Raw genomic sequence first — 25,627 nt, 5'->3', positions numbered from 1 at the left:
AACATTCTACTGTTTCTGTGTGTAAATATTTCATTAAATATGTAAATATGTAATTCTATCTACGGATATCGGTGCATAGTTTATATTCCAACAGGACTCATTTTTTCTAAATGCATCTTGCCTTTTCCATTTAAATTCTCACTTGTAATTGAAAGAAAAGTTGTAAGCTATTATATTTTCATTCAATTAAAATCCCCATATCAATCGAGTAAAATAAAATTTTCCGAGTTAATTGGACAGAAATGAGAAGTGTATTCCACCAGTGGTTGTCCCCCGGGTCCCCAGAGATTATGTCTCCTCAAATAACTCGGGAGGAATGAATGGGCCTTGCTGACAGAACCGCACCGGCACTATGACCCCGCGGAGCCCCACACGCAGCTCGGGAGCCGCCGGGTCTGAAGGCTGATTTATGGTTCCGCGTTACACCAACACCTACAGGGCGCGTCGCCGCGTAACATACGCCGTACCCTACGGCGTACCTCTGCGTCGATTTAACGCGGAACCATAATTCCGGCTGTACTGTGAACCGCAGCCGCCAGTCCGTGAGTCAGTCGCCGCAGAGACGGACTCACGCCGCCGTGAGGGGGACACGTTTACCATGGGATCAGCTTCTTAAATGAAACCTGGAACGAGGGATTACAACTGGAAAAAACCCTAGTGTTTCCAGGCGAGATGGACTCCAAGCGCCAGGGCGGTGAGTAGCCGTGTCAAGACTTTTTGTTTTACCAAAGAAACAATAAGTTTAAGGCGAAACCTCCACAGAGGACAAGGAGCGCACATTTCAAAGTAATTTATACAGTAAAGTAGTTTAGAGTAAACACATACTTTATCGATTAAAGTCAAGTAACGTGTAACTTTAAAAACAAAACACAATAGTTCATTGTACGCTTATTGAACGTGAATGGAGGGAGTAGGAGTTTATACTTGTATAAAACTGCTGTGATGAGACGAACCGAGAGCGGCTCGCGCCCTGCTCCGCTGTTGGTGCGAGAGCGTGACGTCAGGATGGAGGATCCTCAGGTTTATTTATTTTTTGGTTTATTAAAAAGGATCCCCATTAGTCTTCACTATGGGAAGACTATTCTTCCTGGGGTCCACACATAGACATACAAAAGATGACAATAATCCAACTCAAAAAGGGTGAAAAACATTCTCTACAATTCCTGAAATGATAAATTGAACCAAAAATAAGTATATTTGCTACTATCACCAGATCTGTTCCACTTTTGAGCAAAATAGTTTGCAAACGACTTTATAATTTATAATATACCCATACCTCTATTTATAGTAGTATAAATATATTACATATCATAATATACTCATACATTATAATACAGAGTGAAGGTAGAGTGAAGGATGATTTATGGTTCCGCGTAGACTTCGGCGTAGAGTACGCGTCGATTTAACGCGGAACCATAAATCAGGCTTGATGCAACCTGAACCCGACACAGAGCTGCCCTGTTTGCTGGACGAGGCTGCAGCGGCCGCCGCCGCGGCTCAATGAGCGCTCTGTTCCGGGGCTGCAGGCCGCAGGGCGGCCGGCAGGAAGCCGCATCATTACCGGGACACCAGGTGATGGAGACCTGGTGGTGCAGTTTCACAAAGTCCAGCCCAGACTGGATCACGTGGTGTTTATCTGAAGTACATCAACGAGAGAAACCACACCACACAATGAGAGAGGACTTGTTACAATCAGATTAAAACTGCTTTACATCAAATATAGAAACACAGACACATTGTTTAAGGGTAACTACATGATTGTTGTTGCTTGACAGCTCAACAACAGTGTTTTAGATGTTGTTAACTCATTCTGGAGGAATGGACCAAAGTCTACGTGCAATCTTTAATAAGATGTTTATTTAACCACTCTTCCCATCAGACTGAGTCTGTGTTTGGTTTTATCAAGCCGGGTTTAAAAAAGTTGTACCAATCAATTCATTTTAAGAGTAATCCTTTCTCTCTGTGTAACAGCTCTTAAAAACTTGAGCTAGACCACTTCTGTTTTCTTTCATAGAAATAAAGCACACAACCTTAATGATTATATTTTAATATATACAGTAATTTATACAGTAAAATCATTTTAACTTCCATGACCTGCACCGTTTCCACAGTAATAACTGAGATTGAGCTACACTGTAAATCTACCACAATTATGGTTTCTCTTACCAAACTTCGACTGAGCAGCAGGTCTGCACATGCTGAGACTGAGCTGATGAGAGCTGCTCTTCTCGCAGAACAACAAACAATGGAGCTTTTTTTAATGTATTCATAACCATTACATCCCTCAAGGGAACGATTGTTAATAAAAGAGTCAAAAAGCTTTAGGTGGGTGTATATAAGTTCTCTAGTGTTTACATGTTGACCTGAGAAAAGCAGATTGGCGACAGACAGCATACATAACAATAAAGCGTTTGAATCGTGGGAACATAAATGTGGAAACAGTTAATCATAAGAATAATTACCAATTCCACTGTATTTCACATAAGTGACAGATTTTAGCAATTACGTTTATGTGATCCTGAAAGAGTTCTGTGTTTGATCTTGGTACGTAATTACGTCCATGAACTTTGAAACAATTTCCAATGTGCTGCTTGTTGTTGTATTTATCAGCGTGCCAAACCGTGGCAACCAGTATTTCCACCTCTTTTGTGAGTTATTTTCAAATCCGAAATATTTTCGTCTATTAAAAGCATGCATTAAAAGCAGCTGGATGGAAACAGGTTGAGCCAGTACAGGGTGGCATGCAGAAATTACACGATTTATGAATGCACACATGGCTGCTACCAGAAATCTCCCCAGAACACACAGTTGTAGTAACCGCCGCTCCAAAGTCACAGTTTCCATTTCCCACTGTGCTCCCTGTCATCAGGCCCGTCTTCATGGTTCATTTCGTTTGGGGTTTGACTGGCATTGCATCATCTCTTTGCAGCAAGACTTCACAATCACATAAAATCACAATAGCATGGAAACCTTCATGCATCAGCATTTTGTTCTGAAAGAAAAACATCCACCACAGAGACCCATCACGTCACTCATGGATGCTTCACCTGGATCTTCCAGGTTCATCACTCCTCCGCATCAGGCTGAGCTTGAAGTTAAACTCATGCTACGTCATCTGGGCAAAAGTCATGTACTTTTACTTTGAACCCTCAGCGTTTACTATCTACAGAAAGTGATAAGATACTCAAAGAATGTGGGAAAAAATAAAATTCCTACAGTTTTCCCACAGCTGTTTCTTTTTACAGATCTTCCCAGCTCAGTTGTGGACTTTTGAAAGTGTCTGACTGAATGCTAACCCCGGGCGAGCGGTGACGCTATGCACTGTTGTCATGAAAATATGTATTACAGGATGCTGACTATGTGAAGTGGACTTTTGTCTCAGAACGAGCGGCCGGGGCAGCCGAGCCTTGAACTCTGACCCTCTGAAGAGGGCGAGTGTCTGAAGAAGGGACGGCGGTTGAAGGAGGAAAAGGACTTAAAAGGGAAGGATCTGAGTCGGGGGAGACGGGCGAACAGAGAGGAGAAGGGAGAGTGTCTGATTCAGAGGGATGTCTTGCAGCTTGTTATATCTTGGGGGAGGTGGGAAGACGACGTCTTCTGTGGACCAAAACAGCAGCGCTCCACACTCCAGAGGCTAGAATACATGTCTGTGTGAAGTATATCTTAAAACACCCCTGTTTTCCTTCACTTCAGATTCCTCATTTATGAAAATAGCCAGCAGTTCAGCTGAACATCACTTCAGTACGTTGACACATTGTGTTTGGTCTTGGAGGACGATAGCTCTGGAGTGGTGTTGATTGACGGGTGGACTTGTAATGGACGGTTGTGGAAGCCTCAGGTCAGGACGGATGTCCCCCTGCACCGTCAGCCTCAGGTCAGGACGGATGTCCCCCTGCACCGTCAGCCTCAGGTCAGGACGGATGTCCCCCTGCACCGTCAGCCTCAGGTCAGGACGGATGTCCCCCTGCACCGTCTACGTGGTAAAGTGAGCTGCAGCCGTGGCGCTTGTTTTCCTCTGAGCTGCAACCAAACACTAAATCAGTCCAAATGATAGTCGCATGGGCCGCGTCTCATGACCGGCCTAAAGGAGGTCTGTCTGGAAACACACAAGAATGCATGTCAAAGCGCACACACAGAAGCTTCTTATTAACACTGATCTCACTGTACGCTCACTGGATCAGCCGCTAAACGTTAGTAAGAGACACTTTAACGGGAGGCTCGTGTGCTGCCTGGAGTGAGCTGAACCAGCCAACATTTAGGAAAAGTAATTCATGTGGAAGTGTGTGTGTGTGTGTGTGTGTGTGTGTGTGTGTGTGTGTGTGTGTGTGTGTGTGTGTGTGTGTGTGTGTGTGTGTGTGTGTGTGTGTATAACAAAGATCCCTCTGTGGGTGAAACCCGCCACAAGCCTCCAGAACAGCTGATTCTCAGCCTCTCATCCCCCGAGAGGAGACGGCCTGGACTCTGTACAGTCAGGCTCCACCAAACAGAAACATGCAGCAAAGGCCAGTGCAGAACACGCTGTGTACAGCCATAACGCTGCAGAACTGTGCTGTGTCTGTTTAACAGGCCAGAGAAGTGTGATGTCGGTGTCTCCCAGCCGGGGAACCTCTCCCTCACTCAGTCCCTTCAGCCCGGGGACACCAGTAGGAATGCGAGCAAAGGACAGGGGGAGATGTTGCAACGACAGAAGATGTTTGGACAGAGAGACACGCAGCAGGATGGAGAGATGGAAAGGAGGAAAGTGGGAGGAAGGGGCGAGGCTCGCCATGGGATAGCCGAGAGATTTGAGATCAGGAAGGAGTGGAGAGAAGCTTCTGTCGACAGCTCGGACAGGAAAGCACAGCTGACGCACACACACTGACTCAGACGTGCACGCACACACACTGACTCAGACGTGCACGCACACACACTGACTCAGACGTGCACGCACACAGGCGTACAGCTGCTGGAGATCTGCTGCGACCCTGGCGGCCCACGGGCCCGCGGGCCGGGGCAGCGCAGCTGTGCTGCCCCACGCCCCTCACACTGTGTGACTGTATCTCAGTTCCTGTTTTGTTTTCTCGTCGGAGGTTCGGACTCCGACAATGCAGCCGCTCGCTGCGGTCTCACAGAGCATTGTGGTCATCTAATTCTGGACCTGCAGAGACAATAGGGTATTGTTGGAGTGAGGGGAGACGGAAGAGGCCTGCGGGAGCGTCAGGGCCTTTCTCCCACTCTTTCTGAAAGAGAAAAGAGCTCAGTTTGGTCCCAGTTCAAAATCTTTTTTAAGAGCTGTGAGGTCTTTGAGGGAGTCCATATTTTAGCAGATGCATTTGTTCAGCCAGAATTAAAAAAAACCTGGAGCTTGTTTTTACACAGAAAGTAGTCCTTTAAAAGAGACAATCCGATGGTTGTACTGTTGCTCTTGAACAGAACCGAAATTTAATGGATACAACCAGTGTGTGAAATACCTATCCATATCCGGGGGGGTCCCTAACTAGCGTTTTTTTTTTTTTTAAACAGTGTGGCCCTATGCAATAAACCAATACAATCAGCCTACTATAGCCTATGACAAATACACGCACACGTTTAACCATTTTAGATGCACGTTGTTTTACTAACAGGAGGCAAAATTGTGCATTACGATGCAGAATGTTATTTACAAATTAAATCTGATAATTAAAATAAATAAAATACATTAATTGGCACCACACTGGTGCACAGTGCACTTAATGAATAAATGCCAGGTATAGGACACTGGCGCATGACCAGTGCATTGCAGAAACGAATAAACAAATAAAATAGGCTAATGTATTTTTTTAGATAAATAAAAAAAAAATACAATGAAAATGAATTGTGCATTCAAATAACAGTAATAACAACAAATGCCACTATCGGAGACGTGCAATCAGTGCACTTAAACAGATCCTCAGCCTGCACAATGATGACTGATTATTTAACGTTATGTAACCATCCAGGAAATTATGTTTTAACACAGCTGTGTGAACACATTCACAAATTCCACTCATAACAGGTCGTCACGCAAAATAAAAAAAACAAAATATGATGGCTCTCAACAGGTGGGTTCACGCAGCTTACACATTCACAAATCACACCCATAACAGGCCATAACGCAAAATAATAATAATAACAATAATTTAAAAAAAAACATTCGCTCTCAGGTGGGTTCAGGCCATATTAAGCAGGCTGGCCTCTTACCTTAAGTTAAAGCAAGTCACTGCTAGCAGCGGGGGCGCAGTAGCATCTGCCCCGGAGCACTCGGCCTCGACTTACCTTCCTTCACCAGAGGGGGGAGAGGAACGGGACCCTCTGTTGTGACATCGTCTCTATCCTCATCTCTGGCTGCCACTGACACCTTTTTTGATGTGAACCCAAAGTGTGCAAGTGACACACTCTGAGTTAGCTTCCGCTTAGCCATGTTATTGTGGCATCTCAACTAGCCGGCCTAGTCATTGCGCTGTGCTGGCGCACATGGCTAATTTGCATACATAAAGGTGCAGGACTTGTGTTAAACTAATAAAAGTTTTGAATTGTGAATACTTGATATGGCGATCTCTTTAACATATTTAATTGACCATTAGTGACAATCAAATTATCATATTATATTATATAGCCTAATTTATTTATTTTTTTGACAACATTGAGACCCCCCCTAAATTTGGCTTTTGAGTCCTTCAGGGGGGCTCAAGGGTTAATCGGGGGGTCCGACCCCCCGGACCCCCCCGTATTTCGCACTCTGGATACAACGCATGAAGCAAGCAGCTCAAAGATTGAGCCCCTAAACAAGAACTATTGCTGCAAAGTGTGTTTCCAAGCTAACATACTGTCACGCAAGCATGTAATTATTGATCATGCTGCAAATGCCCAAGAATATGTGTTATTATCAGGCAATGAAACACACAGAGCCAGGAGACTATTTTGCTGTGATCTGGTGACCGCGTCCCGTCCTTTCGGGGGTGAAGCCGGAGGTTTTCGTCTTTACATCGGCTCCATTTCCGCCAGGAAAGGAAGCTTCCTGGCCTGTTCTCCGAACCGTCTTCTCGGCCCTACTCTCTTCCCTCCTCCTCTCTCTTTGTTGGCTCCGATCAGGCAGGATGTCTGAGAGCGTGTCGGGGCATTTGAAACAATGTCAAGGTCAACAAAGCTCACAAACAGATGCACACTTTCACACACTTTCACACACAGAGACTCACACAGGATGTCGGAGCTGGACATTGAAACAGTTCATTTTGAAAGAAAGCACCAAATATTTCATGGAGTCCGTGAAGGGGGTGGGGGGGTTATGGAGGACTGTTGATTATCTCCTCCCTGTCAGCTGCTGCAACAGCCGCTCAGATATGTGCTCCAAACCAGCTCCCTGGTCTCTCCACGGCCAGCGCTGCGTGTGTTTGCCCGCGGCCTCGCTCGCATGTGACAGCCTGATATTTGATTCACTCTGTCTAACAGCAAAGACATTCTTGGTATGTTAAGAGTCGATATTACAGTATTAGCTGTTCCACTACGAGCAGACGGCTTTCTACAGCAAATAGTTCTTTTTTTCTTTGGTTTTTCAAATCCCAAGTAATGAAATGATTGTGTGGTTGCCAGTGGTGATGGAGCGGCTGGTGAATGAGCTGGGCTGTCTGCTAAAGATGCTGGACCACGAGACAGTCAGCCCGGCTACGTCCGACAAGATCGCCTCCGTACGCAACATCCTGGACACTCTTCCGCTGTCAGGTAACGTGTGGCCCATTGAGGGCAAACGTCCTACACACATTGAATATTTCTGATCTTATCAGTCTTATGAGGTGCTAAAGAAATATTAGTTCTTAACTTCTTCTAATGAGATGTTTAATTTCACCTCAATGTTTTCTATAAGCTGCTTAAGTTCCTTTTTCAGGTGCTGACTGTTGGTATAATGTTTTGAAGTTTTGACCTTGTTTTGAGCGTTCTTCTCTTAGGTTTAGACAACAGAAGGATCAGTGTGGTTAAGGGGAGGCTCATGGTTTGGTTTAGATGGACAGCATTCAGAACGCATTACAGAGCTGCACTTACAAGTCTTAATCAGTGCCAAGCTCCTACTCTAAAAAAAAAGACTTCTTACAAACATTTCATAGTTTCACAACCTTCATAGTGATACTAGTAAGTTTTGCAGTTTTACACCAGACAAGAAATATTCATTTATTTATTTACATATTTAAATGTATTGAACCCAAAAGCAGTAAGCTGCCTGTTTAAAACTTGTTTTAACTTGTGTTTTAAAGCCTTAAAAGGGTTTTTCTCACATGAGTCAGAAACTGATGGTATGTTCCAAGAAGAAAATACCGTCACAAATGAACCTTGAAAATCTTATCATGGAGACTTAGATTTAGTCAAACTAGGAGACCGACTGTGACTGAACACGTCTGCTTTTCTTTTCCGTCCGAATACTCTAATGTTTGTTCTGTGTAATAATGACAAAAAGTTCGGTCCAAATAGTTCATAGTTGAATAATGTGTTCAAAGTATATTTGTTTACAAGGCTGTACAGTGATGATCAAATAAACAGCGTTTAGTAATTGGTTGACTTTATTATCATGAACAAATCACACAGTTTTGCTCCTGACAATAAGACTTTGTTTAACCAAACAATACCATAATTGTTCAAAGCAAAACTGTCATTTGTGACATCAAATCTCCCTGAAGTTTCTACATCCGACTCTTGTTTACCTAGAAGAGTGGAGCACGTCAAGGAGGATAAAAGGATTGATGTAAGAGGATAATGAAATGCAAAGTTGAAAGAGGATAATGAGATAAGGTCAAAGAAAGGGGACGAGTAAATATCCTGATGGTTGACGAGTGTAATATTGAGCGGAGGTTTAGGATCACAAGCTTCACACTCAGCACTGTGTTGTTGTCTGACGGGTCTGGGCCATGTGTTTGTACTATGGTACAGATGGAGAATAAAGAGTCACTTGTAGCGTCTGTTCTCTGTCAGGAAAGGCCATAACCATAACCCTGATCACATTTCTAACTTATAATTTGTATTTTCCACAGTCAATGGATCAGATGTCTACATGAATAGTGGTCTCTATGGAAACGGCACTAGCTTTGTAGAGTCTCTGTTTGAGGATTTTGGTCAGTAGATTTTCAAAACTGTTCAGTGTGTGATGTTGATTGTTATAAAATGTTTTTTCCAGTCATTTGGCTGCATTATTTTATGAAAGGACAAAATCCATTGTGTCTAACATTTGTTATTCCACCAGACTGTGATTTGCACATGCTCAGTGCATCTCCAGTGGAGCAGAAGGAGCCAAATAACGAGGAGGAGAAGACTCATCCTAATAAATCTGTAAGCTGCTCACCTCACACGCCCATGACTGGATCTGCCTCTCGTGCTTTTCCACAAAAATCCTGGTCTAACTTTGATCCTGGTTCCTCAGACGCCCACGGACACCCCCCCTCCCGTGCCGGCCACCCCACTTCCTGATGACTACTATGAAGAAGCCGTTCCTCTGGATCCTGGAACCACGCCACAGTACATTACCACCAACCTGACCAGTCAGTTCTGTTCTCACTCATCCTCACGGCCTGAAAGCTAAAGTAAAGCAAACAAACCATAACTCCTCCTCTACCCTCTCCCTGTCCCAGCTTCCAGGAACTCTGTGGAGGACGCCTACTACGAAGACGCTGACAACAACTACCCCACCACCCGGATTAACGGGGCCCCTAAAGACTCCTGTCAGTCTGCCCAACTATGTGACTGTAAACTGAGGCGTGATTTGTTTTAGAATCATAATTTGGCAGCAGATGTTTTTTCAGTTAATCATGTGTGGTATTTTTGGGTCACAGACAATGACTCAGACGCTCTGAGCAGCTCCTATGAGTCGTACGAGGAAGAGGACGATGAGGCGAAGGGGCGGGACGCGTCCCAGAGGTGGACGGCGGAGGGAAGCCCGGACGGACCCGTCAGGGACTGTCGTATCTGTGCCTTCCTGCTGCGGAAGAAACGCTTCGGCCAGTGGGCCAAGCAGCTGGTCGTGGTCAGAGACAATAAACTGCAGGTATACGGATGTACGGAGGACCTTATCAACCCTCAGAGCGCTGGGACGGCTAGATCAATCAGTCCAATCACTGGCTATCATTTCTTCCTGATATTTTTAGGGGAAAATCCTAAGTTTTATGGTTACTCAGAGCTTTACTGGGGGCTTTCAGAATATTGCTAAAAAATGGTCTCTTTTTGCTTGTTTGTTGGTGTTTTCCTTTGTTCTCTCTTTTCTTCTTCTCTTCTCTCCCCCTCATCCCTTCCACTCTCATGTCTTCCTGCGTTAATGACTCCCCCCTTTTAAACCCTTTTTTTCATCATTTTCCCTTATTTATTTATTACTGTAATTAATTTATTTATTACATTTTTCCTATTTATTTATTTAGCTTTATTTTTTATTTTTTGCTGCTGTCTCTCTCCTAAAATAACCATCATTCTAGAAAACCATCATACTCATACGCACCACACACGTGCATGCATACATAAACGCACGCACGCACCCACATACACGGCCACATACAGGACTATCTCAGAAAATTAGAATATTGTGATTTTCTGTAATGCAATTACAAAAACAAAAATGTCATAAATTCTGGATTCATTACAAATCAACTGAAATATTGCAAGCCTTTTATTATTTTAATATTGCTGATCATGGCTTACAGCTTAAGAAAACTCAAATATCCTATCTAAAACAATTAGAATATTCTGGGAATCTTAATCTTAACCTGTAAACCATAATCAGCAATATTAAAATAATAAAAGCCTTGCAATAATTCCGTTGATTTGTAATGTAATCCAGAATGTATGACATTTTTGTTTTTTTAATTGCATTACAGAAAATAAAGGACTTTATCACAATATTCTAATTTTCTGAGACAGTCCTGTAGAGGAAATCTGAGCAAAAACATTGATTTTGTTGTTTTGTACTGTTTTGTTCGTTTGTTTTGTTTGCTTTCTAGTGTCCCTCTTGTCCTGTACCTGTATGTGTTTTTGTTTTGCGCATTTGTATTGTTGCTGTTTTGTATAAAATTGAACACGTGTCCTCTCTGAATGTCACCGTTCCTCTCTTTAGTGTTATAAGAGCATCAAGGAGGCCTCCCCCCACACAGAGCTCCCCCTGAATCTCTGTAACGTCATCTACGTCCCAAAGGAAGGTCGGAAAAAGAGGCACGAGCTGCGTTTCTCGTTGCCTGGAGGTGAAGCTCTGGTCCTGGCCGTTCAGAGTAAAGAACAGGCCCAGCGGTGGCTTAAGGTACAAGCAGACTCAGGGAGGTGTGGACGATGGGAGGACACAGGGATGTGTCTGGGAGTAAAGGCTTTCCTCTCCTCTGGATCCAGGTGGTCCACGATGTGGGCAGCCAGTGTAACAACACGGACGGGCTGAATGGATCCACGTCTCCCATCATACAGAGAAAGCTGGAGCTTGACAAGGTCTGTCGGAGTGTGGACGTGTGTTTAACGCCTTGGGCAGGGGGCAAATTTAAGCCTTAAGAACATAAGCCTGAGCTAAGAACTGAATCCTCTGTTCGAAGGAGGATGACTTATCAGTTTATCAGTTCCCTCCCTCTGGCAATGCTGCTGACGGGTCTGTCATTTATTTCTTTGTGATTCTATACCCTCGTTTTTACGTTTCAGTGCTGAGGAAGTCCCCTCTTTCCACTCGTGCATGACGCAACTATTCCTTTGGCCTCTAGTTTACAAGTAGTGACTGAATTGACATTATTGTGGTTGCTGAGCTGGCTTTGTTTTTTTTCATTGTGATCTGACAGTTTCATGCAGCGTTGTCATAGTAATCCTTAAAAAGACAGTGAATGAAATATACAACAAAGGTACATTTTAGTTATGTTTTGTTAATAAATTGTTAATAAATTGTTGAGAATGAGCTCATTTTTCAGTATTTTTCTCTCCTCATCCCACATTTACCAAAGAAAAGAGAGTTGATGAATGTTTGTTTTATTTATTCTTTGTCCCCAGATGCTGCAGCCTGACAGACCGGCGTCGGACTCAGACAGCGGCCCGACAGCTGACAGTCAGTCCAGTCATCATGTCTCAGGCCGGGACACCACTGACTCACTTAGTAGGTTCACTTTACAAATACTGATAAAGTTAGAAAACCTGGATAAGATAGGATAAGATCAATTCTGCACACTTTCTCAAGAGTTACCACAGACACACTGATGTAGTGCTGCAGGATTGTCATTGAAACCGTTGACGTCTCGGGGATGTAGATAAGATGGAAGGGGAAGATGTTGGTGGAGTTTTGGGGATGACTACGGTAAAGTTTAGCAAAACAGGTGAAATACAGAACTGTGCAGTGATACAAAACTTATGGACTGTTCATCTCCCTCAATGAGTTTTGAGATTAAAGAGAAGAGGACTTTAATGTCATTTGTCAACCCATCACATGATCACATGATCAGTTCCGATTCATCAGCTGTTTGTCCTCCTGAGACATGGGGCCTCATGATCAAAACGTGCGTGGATTTCAACGTGAATCCAGACGTGGAATTTTCACGTATGCAAAAAAAAAATTGAGATGTTCAAAACTGTGCGTACGCCCAAATCCACGCAGGTTCCTTTGAACATCACAATCAACGTGGATTTGAGCGCACATGCGGGAGCACAACACTCCGCCCTGTCTCCTCCCTCAAATACATATGTTTGAATATGAAGATAATTATCCATTAAAAACCACTCATCCTAACAAGGAACTTGCAAAAACAAGTAAAACAAATTAAAAAAAACATTGGCTGTGAGCTGGAGACACTCCTGTCAGAAGTTGAGGCCTGGAAAAAATAATTTATTTGGGGGCATTTCTTCCGATTTAAACTGCATTGCATTATGGTTGTTATGTTGTGTTGTTCTTTGCTTTGTGTTGCGTTCCGTGAAGAGTTGTGGTTTTATTATGATCGTACGGGTTTGTGAATGTTTATGGGCAGCGTTAGTGCATCATTACACTCTGCTTTTCTTGTTTGTATTTTAAGAACCGACACCAGAAGTTTGTGGACGAAAAACGTCTCCTCGTTCCGCTTTATTGTCACGCGTATTATATACTAACGGATTAAGACCAATGTACACGTTTATTGAGTCCTACACATTGTAGATGTAAGCGATCACCTCTATGGGCTCAAATTAATGCCATAAGTATTTTGTATCTGTAAATAAACTTTGTACTTGTAGAAATATTTTGTGCGTGTGAAAAAAATATTCAACGTTGGCTTCTTGCTGATTGTGAATGTTTAATGACCACACCGGGTGGAGTAATAACCACACGCTTTTCACTGAAGAGTTGAGCTTTTTCCATTTTAGCTTTAATTTGCCGTTTCCCCTTAGATATACAGTAGGTGCCAGAAATACTAGATTAAGGCATTTAAATGCAACAGCAATGTTTTGAATGTCACTGTTTATTCCACACTGAGACATGTTAGCCTTATTGCTTTAGTCTAATAGGTGTTTGCTACATTTCCTTTCCAATTGTGTAAATTAGGGTACATCAAATATTGTATATGTTGTATTTCTTAGTGTTGGAATAAGGAACTTGCTCTAAGAAATACAGTTAATTGTTGAGTAACATTTACATCATATCATAAAGGCAAGGCAAGTGTATTTGTAGAGCACAATTCAACGACGATATGATTCACAGAGCTTTACAAAGACAGGATGGCAGTGGTGGTGGTGGAGCGGGTCGTCCAATGATCCAAGGGTTGGTGGTTCAAACCCTGCTCACCCCCAGTCATCTGTGGTTGTGTCCTTGGGAAAGACACTTTACCCTCCTTACCTCACTGCTGTGTGAATGTTCTGGGGGTCCGTTGGCGTGGATTGGCAGCCACGTTTCCCGTCAGCCGGCCCCGGGGCAGCTATCAAATCAAAATTTATTTGTTAAGCACTTTTCATACAAAATAAAAAATGCAACGCAAAGCGCTTTACATAAAACAAAACTTAATAATGCCCCTGGGTTAAAACAACAGGAACAGCTAGTTTAAAACAAGGGTATACAAGAAAGACTCAAAGGAATCAGCTATGGCTGCACATGTAGCTTACCATCACCAAGTATGAATGAGCAGTGAAGAAATAATGTACAACCATTGTAAAGTGACCGTGGGTTCCTTGAAAGTGCTAAATAAACACAAGTTGTTGTTGTTATTATTATTATTATTATTATTATTATTATTATTATTAAAACATAAATAAAAAGCATGATTTAAAGTTTAGTTTAACTTACAGGATTCCCCCCTGAGGGACTAACCCAAACAAACCCCTCAGGTTAGAGGAATCAAACCTCATGTCCCTGCTTTCTGAAGAAAGAGTCTGATCAAAAGCATAAACGCAAGTCTTATATTTTTTTATAATTTACAAAATGATGGAGGATGAAACAGGGAGATCAACAATGTAACGTCAGAAAGTAAGTCAAACATAGTTATGTTGTGTACTGTTACAACGGTTTACCGAGCAAATGGCTCTGAAATGAAAGAGACATGAGAGAGAGCGAGAGACGGGAAGTGAGGCACAAGCAGATATGACATCCTTCCTGTCCTCTTCCTGTCATTGTCTTTGGCTGACATCATAGGAAGCAGCGTAACGAGCACCTGGTACACGGGAATGAACTTGCAAACGTACTCTAAGACTGGCTTTAGTACATAGAATTACACGTTATAATTTATTCAAATTCAACTTGGAATTCAGTTGAGGGAAGGTCTGTCCATCAAAGGAAAACTGGGAGTTTTTGTTCATTACAGTATTTTACTTGAATGTAATTAAAAGTGATTTGTTTTATTTTTTTTCTATAATGCTAATGTGACAAACAACAACAGGATGCTTCTATGATGAGCTGTGTTTGGCTTCAGGCAGGGGGAAGCGCGGCACCTTCTCCGAGCTGACGGGGTCCATGAGCCGAGCAGCAGGGAAGAAAATCAATCGAATCATCACATTCTCTAAAAAGAAGATGCCTTTACCAGACGAGCCTCACTCTTCCTCCGGAAACCATGACAACCCCCGCTGTGGTGAGGATCATGCAGCAATTGTGCTGATTATTTTGTGGGTCATTAGTAACAGAAGACCTAAGAAGAATTACTTAGGTCTTATATATATATATATATATATATATATATATATATATATATATATATATATATATATATATATATATATATATACCGTATATATATATATACTGTATATATATATATATAAAATAACTAATTTTGTTTATAAAAATGGATTGCATGTTATATACATTTCAAAACACCAAGAATTACCACTAAGGGCCATGATTATACTGTAATATTTTTGCACAACATATACTGTAGCTTCAGAGCATTATATCATAAATCCTTTCTAAAATAGCAAAATGTTGCATCTCAAATCTTCAGATTAATGAATAAAATATTAACTGTCAAAGCCTTTATGATAGTCGTGGGTTTATCATTTATGTGTGTTAGTGAAGCATGTTGCTTACCTTGGATATTGTGTCTTCAGAGTCAGACAATCTTAATTTCAAGGTTTTGTATAATTCCCAAATCCTCTGTTGGATGAGCTGAATGATGCAGCCTCGTGGACTGAGCATTTCAGATCATTTCTGATCATTCCCGATCATTGGTGATAATTCCTGATCATTTCTGATCATTTTTGCAAGCCAATGGTGACATAATCATTGATACCAGGCAGTGAGGCAGATTAAAGTGCTGCTACTAAGAAAATTACACTCTCCCGTACTGGCACTACAACGAGTCATACAGGAAGTACATTAGTCAAACACAGACATAACTACACAAATTCATCAGTAATAAGTGATGAAGTTTGAATCATTCTTAAATATTTGAACCCTCTCTGGATATACCGGACCTTGGGAGACCTTTGACTGTGTTCACACACAGTTCTCTTCAGCTCCTCATAGTTTTTAAATGTGCCACTTGAGCAGAGGTCAGCAGGTTACATAACTCAGGAGGTGCAAATCAGCTGAAACAACATGAAAGCACCAGTACGTGGCAGGTATTGAGCTTTCTCCACATGCCAAGTTGAGAAATGAAAAAAAGACTCAACTGTTTCTGGGAGACAATATTCTACAGTGTAGATAATATCTTTTACATAGTAGAAATACGTTTATGTGCGGTAAATGTTGAGTAAATGCTTTGTTAGAGTAAATAGGCCCGTGGTGTGTGTTGCATTTGGGCAGGTTTTCTCAGCGTGTGTCTCAGCGGCTGTTGGAAGGAGCGTTGGTGTGTGCTGCGAGGGGGAAGCTTGTACCTGCACAAGGAGCCGGGCGACCAGCGGCCCCCCGTCATCGTGGTGCCCCTCAAGGGGGCAGAGGTGGTTCCAGGGGGACTGGGACCCAAACATCCTTTCTCCTTCCGCATCATGCAAGGAGGAAATGAACTGGCAGCGTTAGAGGTGCGTCTATCTATATACCGTATTTTCTGGACTATAAGCCGCACCTGTATATAAGCCGCATCCGCTCTATTTTTTTAAAAATAATAAAAAAAAGATATACAAGCCGCACCTGTATATAAGCCGCATTCACATTCACTAAAAAAAAAGGTATGCAAGCCGCAGATATTTATGTTGTTAGATTAGATATTTACTACATGTACACAAGGATTTTGAACTGTAAATGATGTACATGTTTGTACCTAAATAGATCCTTTCCTAACAGTGTCTTTTAACACGGCAGCAACTTTGCTGATTAAAACGGGACAGAACCAAGAAAAAATAACCAGTATTTATTTATCTATTTATCTGTTTGAAATCTGCTTGTACCTACTTCTATCTGCTAAAGAAGAAGTAGCGTATTCTTCTTTGCATTTATTTTATCTTAGTTTTGATTCTAATTCCGGTTAGAGCGCCCCGAGTGGTGGAAGAAAAATCCACAGAATAGCCGCACCTTTGTATAAGCCGCATGGTTGAAAACCTATGAAAAAAGTAGCGGCTTATAGTCCAGAAAATACGGTACAACTTTTAACATTTATTTTTCTGTCGTGGTTATTTCTGTCTTTCTAACCAGGGACAGCAGACAATTGGCCAGTTAGTTACATTGAATCACTGCTGTATGTAACTGAGTTTTAAATCTCTATTATAGTTTGTTTTGTTCAAAATAACATTACCTCCGTTAATAACGGTTTTATTCCTGTAAATAAGAGTTGAATTCCCCTCGATTACATTGTAATATTAACCTTATTTAAATCAATTCTATCTCAGGACATCTTTAGTTTTTTTATTGTGCTAAATGTCAGATACGTGAAAGTCCTTGAAAAGTTTAAGTGGGGATTATAATATTCGAGAGGTGCTACATGTTTGTGGACAGTTTAACTAAGGCTCTTTTTTTTTAAAGAATTCTGTAGAAGACTGCAAGCAAATTACATGTTACATTTCTATTGTTTGACTTAAAAGGAATTATGTTTTTGATATATGAAATGATTCTTGTTGATTCGTAGATTTAATTGTGGATTTTGACTTAAAGACATATTCCCTGATCTTAATAAGTACTGAAACAGCTTGTTCTAACAAATGTAAATTAGCAGCCAGCTAACTGCAGCACCACTGCTTTTAATTGTGCAATGTGTCTAAATTAAAGTAATTACTAGGCCAATGGCCAATGAAGCATCCCGGACCACTTAATGAAGGCGGAGGCGATTAAATAAAATAAATTATCAAACAAATTATGGGGTTCTCTCACTGCTTGAGAGTCCTCGTTCATTTTTTATTTTGCTTGTTAAGAGATTGTGAATAAAAGACCAATCAGTACCAATGGTCCATGGTGAAATATAAAACTGTAATCCTTTATCCTGTCATTATGTTATGTGTTTTACTTCTCTAAAATACATGGGCTGCTTGGCAGTACATGGTACAGCATTTATAAGGTCCATTTGACAGAAGAGCAGCAGTGGAGCAGCAGCTCCTCTGCAGCCCTAAAACAGCCTGTTATCAGCCTGTAATGATAGGTTTGAAAGGGAGCAACTGTAATATATTTCCAAAGTTTTCTCTAAAGGGGTGGCAAAGCAATTTTATGTATATCTCAAAAAAGTCTTTTTTCTTTTTTTTTTAAGTCACAACATGTCTCCTCTAGTGTAGCCAGGGTCATTTGTTAGGTGTTGCGTAACACAAACATGGTTCTAGCCGGCGTTTCTACTCCTCTGTCCATCAGGCCAGCTGCTCGGAGGATCTGGGCTGTTGGTTGGGGGTTCTGTTCGCCGAGACGGGCAGCGCTGCCCTCCCCGAAGAGTTGCATTACGACTACATCGATGTGGACACGCTCACGGACATACAGCAGGCCGCCAGACAGTCCTTCATGTGAGTCACTTCTGACAACGTGTGCTCATGTGCACGCTCTCACCCAGAGTTTCCCGTCTCTGACTGTCACTGAAATCCTGCTGTACATAAGTGTCCTGTTGTATTTGTGTGTTCCTTCCTTGGGTAGGTGGGCGACTAACACGGCTACGTCCTCCAGCGGGGCCTCGGTTTACTCCAGAACCTACGACGAGGTCTATGAAAGTGTTGCGGTGAGGAAAAACCATAAAACCTGAACACATTTTAAGCTTGCAAGTGTCTTTATTACATCCCTTTGATTCTCTATCGTCTCTGTGATATTCAAAGGATAATTCAATGATTTACTTAAATGCCATTATCCATCCATCTATCTATCTATCCATCCATCCATCCATCCATCCATCAATCTTCATCCGCTCATCCGTTACCGGGTCACCCAGACACTTCCTCCTGCTCTTCCTCCTGCTCTTCCTCCAGCTCTTCCTCCATCTCTTCCTCCAGCTCTTCCTCCAGCTCTTCCTCCAGCTCTTCCTCCATCTCTTCCTCCAGCTCTTCCTCCAGCTCTTCCTCCAGCTCTTCCTCCAGCTCTTCCTCCAGCTCTTCCTCCAGCACTTCCTCCATCTCTTCTAGGGGAGTCCGAGACGTTCCCAGGCCAGCCGAGAGACATAGTCTCTCCAGCGTGTCCTGGGTCTTCCCCGGGGTCTCCTCCCGGTGGGACATGCCTGGAACACCTCCCTAGGGAGGAGGGACATGCCTGGAACACCTCCCTAGGGAGGAGGGACATGCCTGGAACACCTCCCTAGGGAGGAGGGACATGCCTGGAACACCTCCCTAGGGAGGAGGGACATGTCTGGAACACCTCCCTAGGGAGGAGGGACATGCCTGGAACTCCTCCCTAGGGAGGAGGGACATGCCTGGAACACCTCCCTAGGGAGGAGGGACATGCCTGGAACACCTCCCTAGGGAGGATCCAGGAGGATCTGATACAGATGTCCAAGCCACCTCAGCTGACTCCTCTCAATGTGAAGGAGCAGCGGCTCGACTCCGAGCTCCTCCCGGGTGACCGAACTCCTCACCCTATCTCTAAGGGAGGAAACTCATCTCTAAGGGAGCGTCCAGCCACCCTGCGGAGGAAACTCATCTCTAAGGGAGGAAACTCATCTCTAAGGGAGCGTCCAGCCGCCCTGCGGAGGAAACTCATCTCTAAGGGAGGAAACTCATCTCTAAGGGAGCGTCCAGCCACCCTGCAGAGGAAACTCATCTCTAAGGGAGCGTCCAGCCACCCTGCAGAGGAAACTCATCTCTAAGGGAGCGTCCAGCCATCCTGCGGAGGAAACTCATCTCTAAGGGAGGATCCAGCCACCCTGTGGAGGAAACTCATCTCTAAGGGAGGAAACTCATCTCTAAGGGAGCGTCCAGCCACCCTGCAGAGGAAACTCATCTCTAAGGGAGCGTCCAGCCACCCTGCGGAGGAAACTCATCTCTAAGGGAGCGTCCAGCCACCCTGTGGAGGAAACTCATCTCTAAGGGAGGAAACTCATCTCTAAGGGAGGAAACTCATCTCTAAGGGAGCGTCCAGCCACCCTGCAGAGGAAACTCATCTCTAAGGGAGCGTCCAGCCACCCTGCAGAGGAAACTCATCTCTAAGGGAGCGTCCAGCCACCCTGTGGAGGAAACTCATCTCTAAGGGAGCATCCAGCCACCCTGTGGAGGAAACTCATCTCTAAGGGAGGAAACTCATCTCTAAGGGAGCGTCCAGCCACCCTGCGGAGGAAACTCATCTCTAAGGGAGCGTCCAGCCACCCTGTGGAGGAAACTCATCTCTAAGGGAGCATCCAGCCACCCTGCGGAGGAAACTCATCTCTAAGGGAGCGTCCAGCCACCCTGCAGAGGAAACTCATCTCTAAGGGAGCGTCCAGCCACCCTGCGGAGGAAACTCATCTCTAAGGGAGCATCCAGCCACCCTGCGTAGGAAACTCATCTCTAAGGGAGCGTCCAGCCACCCTGTGGAGGAAACTCATCTCTAAGGGAGCGTCCAGCCACCCTGCAGAGGAAACTCATCTCTAAGGGAGCGTCCAGCCACCCTGCGGAGGAAACTCATCTCTAAGGGAGGAAACTCATCTCTAAGGGAGCGTCCAGCCACCCTGCGGAGGAAACTCATCTCTAAGGGAGCGTCCAGCCACCCTGCGGAGGAAACTCATCTCTAAGGGAGGAAACTCATCTCTAAGGGAGCGTCCAGCCACCCTGTGGAGGAAACTCATCTCTAAGGGAGCGTCCAGCCACCCTGCGGAGGAAACTCATCTCTAAGGGAGCGTCCAGCCACCCTGTGGAGGAAACTCATCTCGGCCACTTGTATCCGCGATCTTGTCCTTTCGGTCACTACCCAAAGTTCATGACCATAGGTGAGGGTAGGGGTGTAGATTGACCGGTAAATTGAAAGCTTTACCGGACGCTGCACCGATCCGTCTGCCAATCTCCCGCTCCATCGTTCCCTCACTCGTGAACAAGACCCCGAGATACTTGAACTCCTCCACCTGAGGCAGGACTTCTCCACCCACCCGGAGAAGGCATGCCACCCTTTCCCGGTGGAGAACCATGGCCTCGGTCTTGGGGGTGCTGATTCTCATCCCCGCCATGTTGCACTCTGCTTCAAAGAGTCCCAGCATGTTATTATATTACTATTGTATTTTCCTTTATAATATAGAAAAACTCTAGTTGTTTAATTACAGTTTATTACATTTTCATATACAAAAACACCCTTTTTTAAAATGTTCCAATGCATTATACATTTGGTTGCTTTTCTCACTGCACAGGAATGTTGTTTGTTCTGTCAACCAGAAACCAAAAAACTGATTAAGCACATTTTAGAATGTAATTCCGTCCCCCTGTCCTGCAGGATGTGGACGTGGAGAACAAAGCAGGCCAGGTGAGACGCCACGCCTCCTTCTCCAGCAGGGACTCGGAGAAGACGGAACAACAGGCCACCGTTAAGAGACACACCTCCAGTGAGTCTCCTCTTCTTTCCATAATGCATTAGACCTGCTTACATAAAAACTACATGGAAGGAAATGTGGCCGCAGGCGGTGGCCGGCCCCTGCGGGGCAGGAGTTTATTCTGCTGAACAACAGATTTCACTTTCTCCGTGAATCCCCCGTCTGCCTCAACGCTGCTTTGTTGTCTCTCAGATGTAAATCAGTACGGGCGCTACGGGAAGACGCGTGCAGAGGAGGATGCCAGGCGGTACCTTCAACAGAAAGAGGAGCTGGAGAAGCAAAAGGACGAGCTCAGGAATTCGCTGATCTCCCTCCGCAGGGAGAAGAAAGGGGTGAAGGAGGAGATGAAGACTGGCACAGGTCAGAGAGACATCATTCATACGCCGCCGGTTCCAGTTAAGCTTCAGAGCTTATGCTAATTATAAGTGTGTGTATGTGTGTGTGGGCGTGTGTGTGTGCAGGTCCTGATGTGGAAAAGCGGTTAGCCGAGCTGGAGACGCTGTGTAAACAGAAGGAGGCGGAGAGGGTGGAGCTGGAACTGAGACTGACAGAAGTCAAAGAAAACCTGAAGAAATCACTGGCTCGGGGGTCGCAGGGTCCTCCTAACGACACCAAGATCAGCGTCAAGGTGGGGACGCCTCAAGGCTGCTCTGTTCTGCCGCTCACACAGAACCCTTCCTGTTTGAGTCAAAGAAAATCTGACTTGAACTTCAGACTGAAATCTGCTGATTAGGAAACTTCCACACCCAATGAGTTTATAAATACACCTTGAACGATATCTGGGAACATAAGTGTGTTGAAACCATCATCAGTTTTTCTCACCATTCCTCTTGTCCATATGTCCGAGTTGCAGGACATGTACAGGACTGTCTCAGAAAATTAGAATATTGTGATAAAGTCCTTTATTTTCTGTAATGCAATTAAAAAAACAAAAATGTCATACATTCTGGATTCATTACAAATCAACTGAAATATTGCAAGCCTTTTATTATTTTAATATTGCTGATTATGGTTTACATTTTAAGATTAAGATTCCAAGAATATTCTAATTTTTTGAGATAGGATATTTGAGTTTTCTTAAGCTGTAAGCCATGATCAGCAATATTGTTGATTTGTAATGAATCCAGAATGTATGACATTTTTGTTTTTGTAATTGCATTACAGAAAATCTCAATATTCAAATTTTCTGAGACAGTCCTGTATACTTGAGGATTTGATTTACACGGCTTTGTTTTATAACGCTTTGGAAGAAGAACACATTCTCCTTTCAGCGAGGGTTGTTTGTTGCCTGTTGGCAGTGACCCCTCCTGCAGTCTCCTTCGGTTGCCTGGCAACTTCACAGCACTGATTTCAGGAACGTACCGCTTCTGGCTTTGAAATAGTCCAGAAAAGTCAAGCAGCATACATCCCTAAATTCTTAAACCCTTTGAAGTCTGGAATTTATTTTCTGAGGGCATGCGTGTTCTTTGTGCACAGGTGTCGAGAACTAACGTGGAAAAAGTTTACAATGAGAGTTTGCCTGTTAACGCGGCGTCCGAGCTCCGTAAGCGCCCTCCGTCTCTCTACGCCTCCTCCAAGGGGAACGTCATGCAGAAAGCTAAGGTGAGGTGTTGGTCTCAGTAAATGAAGACAAGAACATGTATGTGTTTAGGTTTTATATCCCGGTGCAAACCTCATGCTGATTGCAGTCCCTGCAGGAACTTACAAAGACGCATTTAGTCCTTCAACGTGAGTTTGGAAGCCCCTTAAAATCCCCCTGATGATTGTGATGCATTAACCCATATAACTGTCAGTGTGTGCTTTTAGTCCTTTTGACAATGTTTCATGAGGAAAATAAAGGCTATGTTTTTTTATCGTTTTGAATTTACATTTTTGCTAGTATGGCTTGACACGTCTTTCTCCGGCCCACTTTATCAAAACCAACGTCCATCAGAAACACCTGCATCTTGTTTTCACCTCCCCGGGTGTTCACGTGTGAGTCTGCTGAATATCCATTTACTCCTCTGGCAGTCCTGCAGTCTCACACAGATGTGCAAACTCTGTCTTGTGTTTTTTATTCTAGAGTGCTTTGAAAAATGTAAAGGTTGGTTGTGGATGTCAGAGAGGGGCTGCACTGTTTTCTTGGTATTTAAATAAACCAGGAGGACATAAACAAACTGCTATCTTGATAAGCCACTTCTGTTTGCAGTATCTGAAACGCTTTGAACCCTTTCTGCTATGAGCAGGTCTTTTATTGGGAAAGAGCAGCATGCAAACCACATGCACCAGCAGACTGGACTGATCTCAAGTGATCTGCAATCGATGAAAGGATCAGCGTCGCTGCAGTGTTAAATAATCCTGCTCTCTTTTAAAGTAAACTGTACATTTGGATTGGAAATTACAATAAAAGATGTGTCTTTTTCATATCTACCCCCTCCTCTCCTGGACTCTCGTGGGAAACTGCCTTTATATGATCATGCCAACCCCCACCTGTCATGACATCCATCATAACAGGGCCAGCATTTCATTAAATACGGATTTTTATGTGAGGAAAATAAAAAGACCACATGATAAAACTGAGGCACCGACAGTTTACTTTAGCCGATGTCATATGTGTTATATCAGCTTCTAGGCAGTCTGTATCTCGGAAACACACTTTGTCAGCAGTGTCCAAACTAGGAAGTTTGGTCAGATATGTAACAGTTGTGCTGTTATCTAACGTGGCCGGCCGGGCCGGCGGCCCCGGCCGACGGGAGCTTGTTCCCCGGGAGGAATGTCATGTCTTGGGTCCTGGCTTGTGTTCAGGGTAATGTTGGAGGATATTGGTTAGTTATTCATAGATTTGGGTTTAGGATGAATGAATATAAGCCAATGTTGAAGATAGTTGTGCAAGCCTGTGTGTGTTTTTAGTTTATCGTGTCATTGGCACATTTTGTGGTACAGCTAAAGACTTAAACTGACGGCAGGAAAGTGTCCTCTCTCTGGAGTTTAGGGTGGGGGCAAATATGTTACACATTATTTACACTAAACTATGTCCTCTGTCCATAGCTAGAATTCTATATAGTGAAATGCATTTAAAAACAGATAGATACAAATGTAGCAACCACAGGAGGGATGTTGTGTGTTGTGTAATATGCACAGGGGGGACTAGTACTGTATGTCAAAAACAGAACTAATAATTGGGCTGAAAAATAAAAAGGCTTACTTTCCGTTGACTCGCATATATATTCAATTCAATTTGATATATATAGCGTCTATTACAACAGAAGTTGTCTCTAGGATCTTTCCAGAGACCCAGAACATGAACCCCCGAGCAATTATTACATAAACATAACATAAACAATGGCAGGTAAAAAAAACTCCCCTAGTGGGAGAATATCTGTGGGAATGATGCCGTCAGCAGTGAGTGGAGAGCATCACGTACACCTTTACAAGAGGACTGAGAGATTGTTTCTCGTGGTTTCCAGGAGTGGGAGTCGAAGAAGGGGACCTAGACTGAACGTGAAGAGATCAAGTGAAGGACTGATGGGGAGAAAAAGTGAGCACGGCAGAAGGATGCAAAAAGAAAAATGGAAGAAGAGTCAGGTAACTAGCACTGAAGAGAAGAAAGATCAGAAAAAAGGATGAACTTTTCCCTCTTCTTATATTAAAGGAAATGTACAGCCAGCCCGGAGCTGCCTCAACCACTGTAAATACGACTGAAACAGCAGCGATCACTATGAACATGAAGTCTATACCGTATTGTTTGTCTTTCATGTGTTTACGTCCCTGCTGCGCTGCAGAAGGTAAACGTGTGTGTGTTGTAAAGGGAGAGTGGTTCTTAAAGATACTGTGAGTTCAGAGTTACAGGCAATGCTTCCTATCTACACCTCCGTCCAGTCGTTGGTGGGGCTTTTTTTATTTCCTTTCCCCAAAAACTTGTAATTGAAATGTCAAAAACTAAAGAAATATGTTGTTGTTTTTACCTTAAATTATCATCATTATTGATAAATGTATCTTATATCTGGTATTTAAAGCTTTAAATCACGATGACTCAATTGTTTTCCGAGATGAATAAATCCGTGTTTATTGTAACAATGTGAACGGTCGCTTTAAACCAATATATGGATATTTTTTCATATTTGACTTTTGCACTTTATCTTGTTGTATATTGTGATTATATAATATAACGTTTCAGAAATTGACCTTTTCTGCCCCTCATCACCAAATAATTGGAAGACAAATGCCTGTGTGTGGTTTTCCTGCTCATCACATGGACGTGAACAGAAACTCACATTTGAGTAAAGGATTACTGCTTCAACAAACGTGTGTTGTTCAATTAGTTTCTTTTTTCTTCTGCTGTTGAAACTCCTTTATTTGGAAATGATGAGTTTTAGAATAAGAGGATGAGC

General features: G+C 43.3%; 1 protein-coding gene across 3 annotated transcripts; it reads left to right on the top strand.

Annotated features, from left to right (window-relative positions):
* Positions 1-545: 545 nt before the first annotated feature.
* Positions 546-25,627, top strand: LOC133459516 (actin filament-associated protein 1-like 1). 3 transcript variants are annotated; one of them, XM_061739532.1, is made up of 19 exons: positions 546-694; positions 7,588-7,716; positions 9,015-9,095; positions 9,224-9,309; positions 9,401-9,518; positions 9,609-9,722; positions 9,810-10,021; positions 11,078-11,257; positions 11,344-11,436; positions 11,980-12,082; positions 14,850-15,005; positions 16,178-16,392; positions 18,143-18,288; positions 18,416-18,497; positions 21,161-21,269; positions 21,450-21,617; positions 21,719-21,885; positions 22,734-22,859; positions 24,704-25,627. In XM_061739532.1, exons 1-19 carry the CDS (start codon positions 673-675, stop codon positions 24,728-24,730), a joined length of 2,334 nt encoding a protein of 777 aa, XP_061595516.1. In that variant the 5' UTR covers positions 546-672; the 3' UTR covers positions 24,731-25,627. The 3 variants fall into 3 exon arrangements, with proteins under 3 accessions (XP_061595516.1, XP_061595517.1, XP_061595518.1); XM_061739533.1 differs by having other exon boundaries at positions 9,609-9,698; positions 24,704-25,626; XM_061739534.1 differs by lacking the exon at positions 9,015-9,095 and having other exon boundaries at positions 24,704-25,626.

This window comes from Cololabis saira, chromosome 14, assembly GCF_033807715.1.
Source record: "Cololabis saira isolate AMF1-May2022 chromosome 14, fColSai1.1, whole genome shotgun sequence".
NCBI classification, from domain to species: domain Eukaryota; kingdom Metazoa; phylum Chordata; class Actinopteri; order Beloniformes; family Belonidae; genus Cololabis; species Cololabis saira.
This window is presented reverse-complemented; position numbering and strand designations above follow the sequence as displayed.

What these genes read in the sequence shown, in the direction of transcription:
- LOC133459516 (XM_061739532.1), top strand. Translation starts at nt 673, where the DNA reads ATGGACTCCAAGCGCCAGGGCG. An exon ending in AGGCCCAGCGGTGGCTTAAG is followed by an intron (nt 11,258 to 11,343) that starts GTACAAGCAGAC and finishes CTCTGGATCCAG; the next exon opens with GTGGTCCACGATGTGGGCAG. An exon ending in GGACACCACTGACTCACTTA is followed by an intron (nt 12,083 to 14,849) that starts GTAGGTTCACTT and finishes GTTTGGCTTCAG; the next exon opens with GCAGGGGGAAGCGCGGCACC.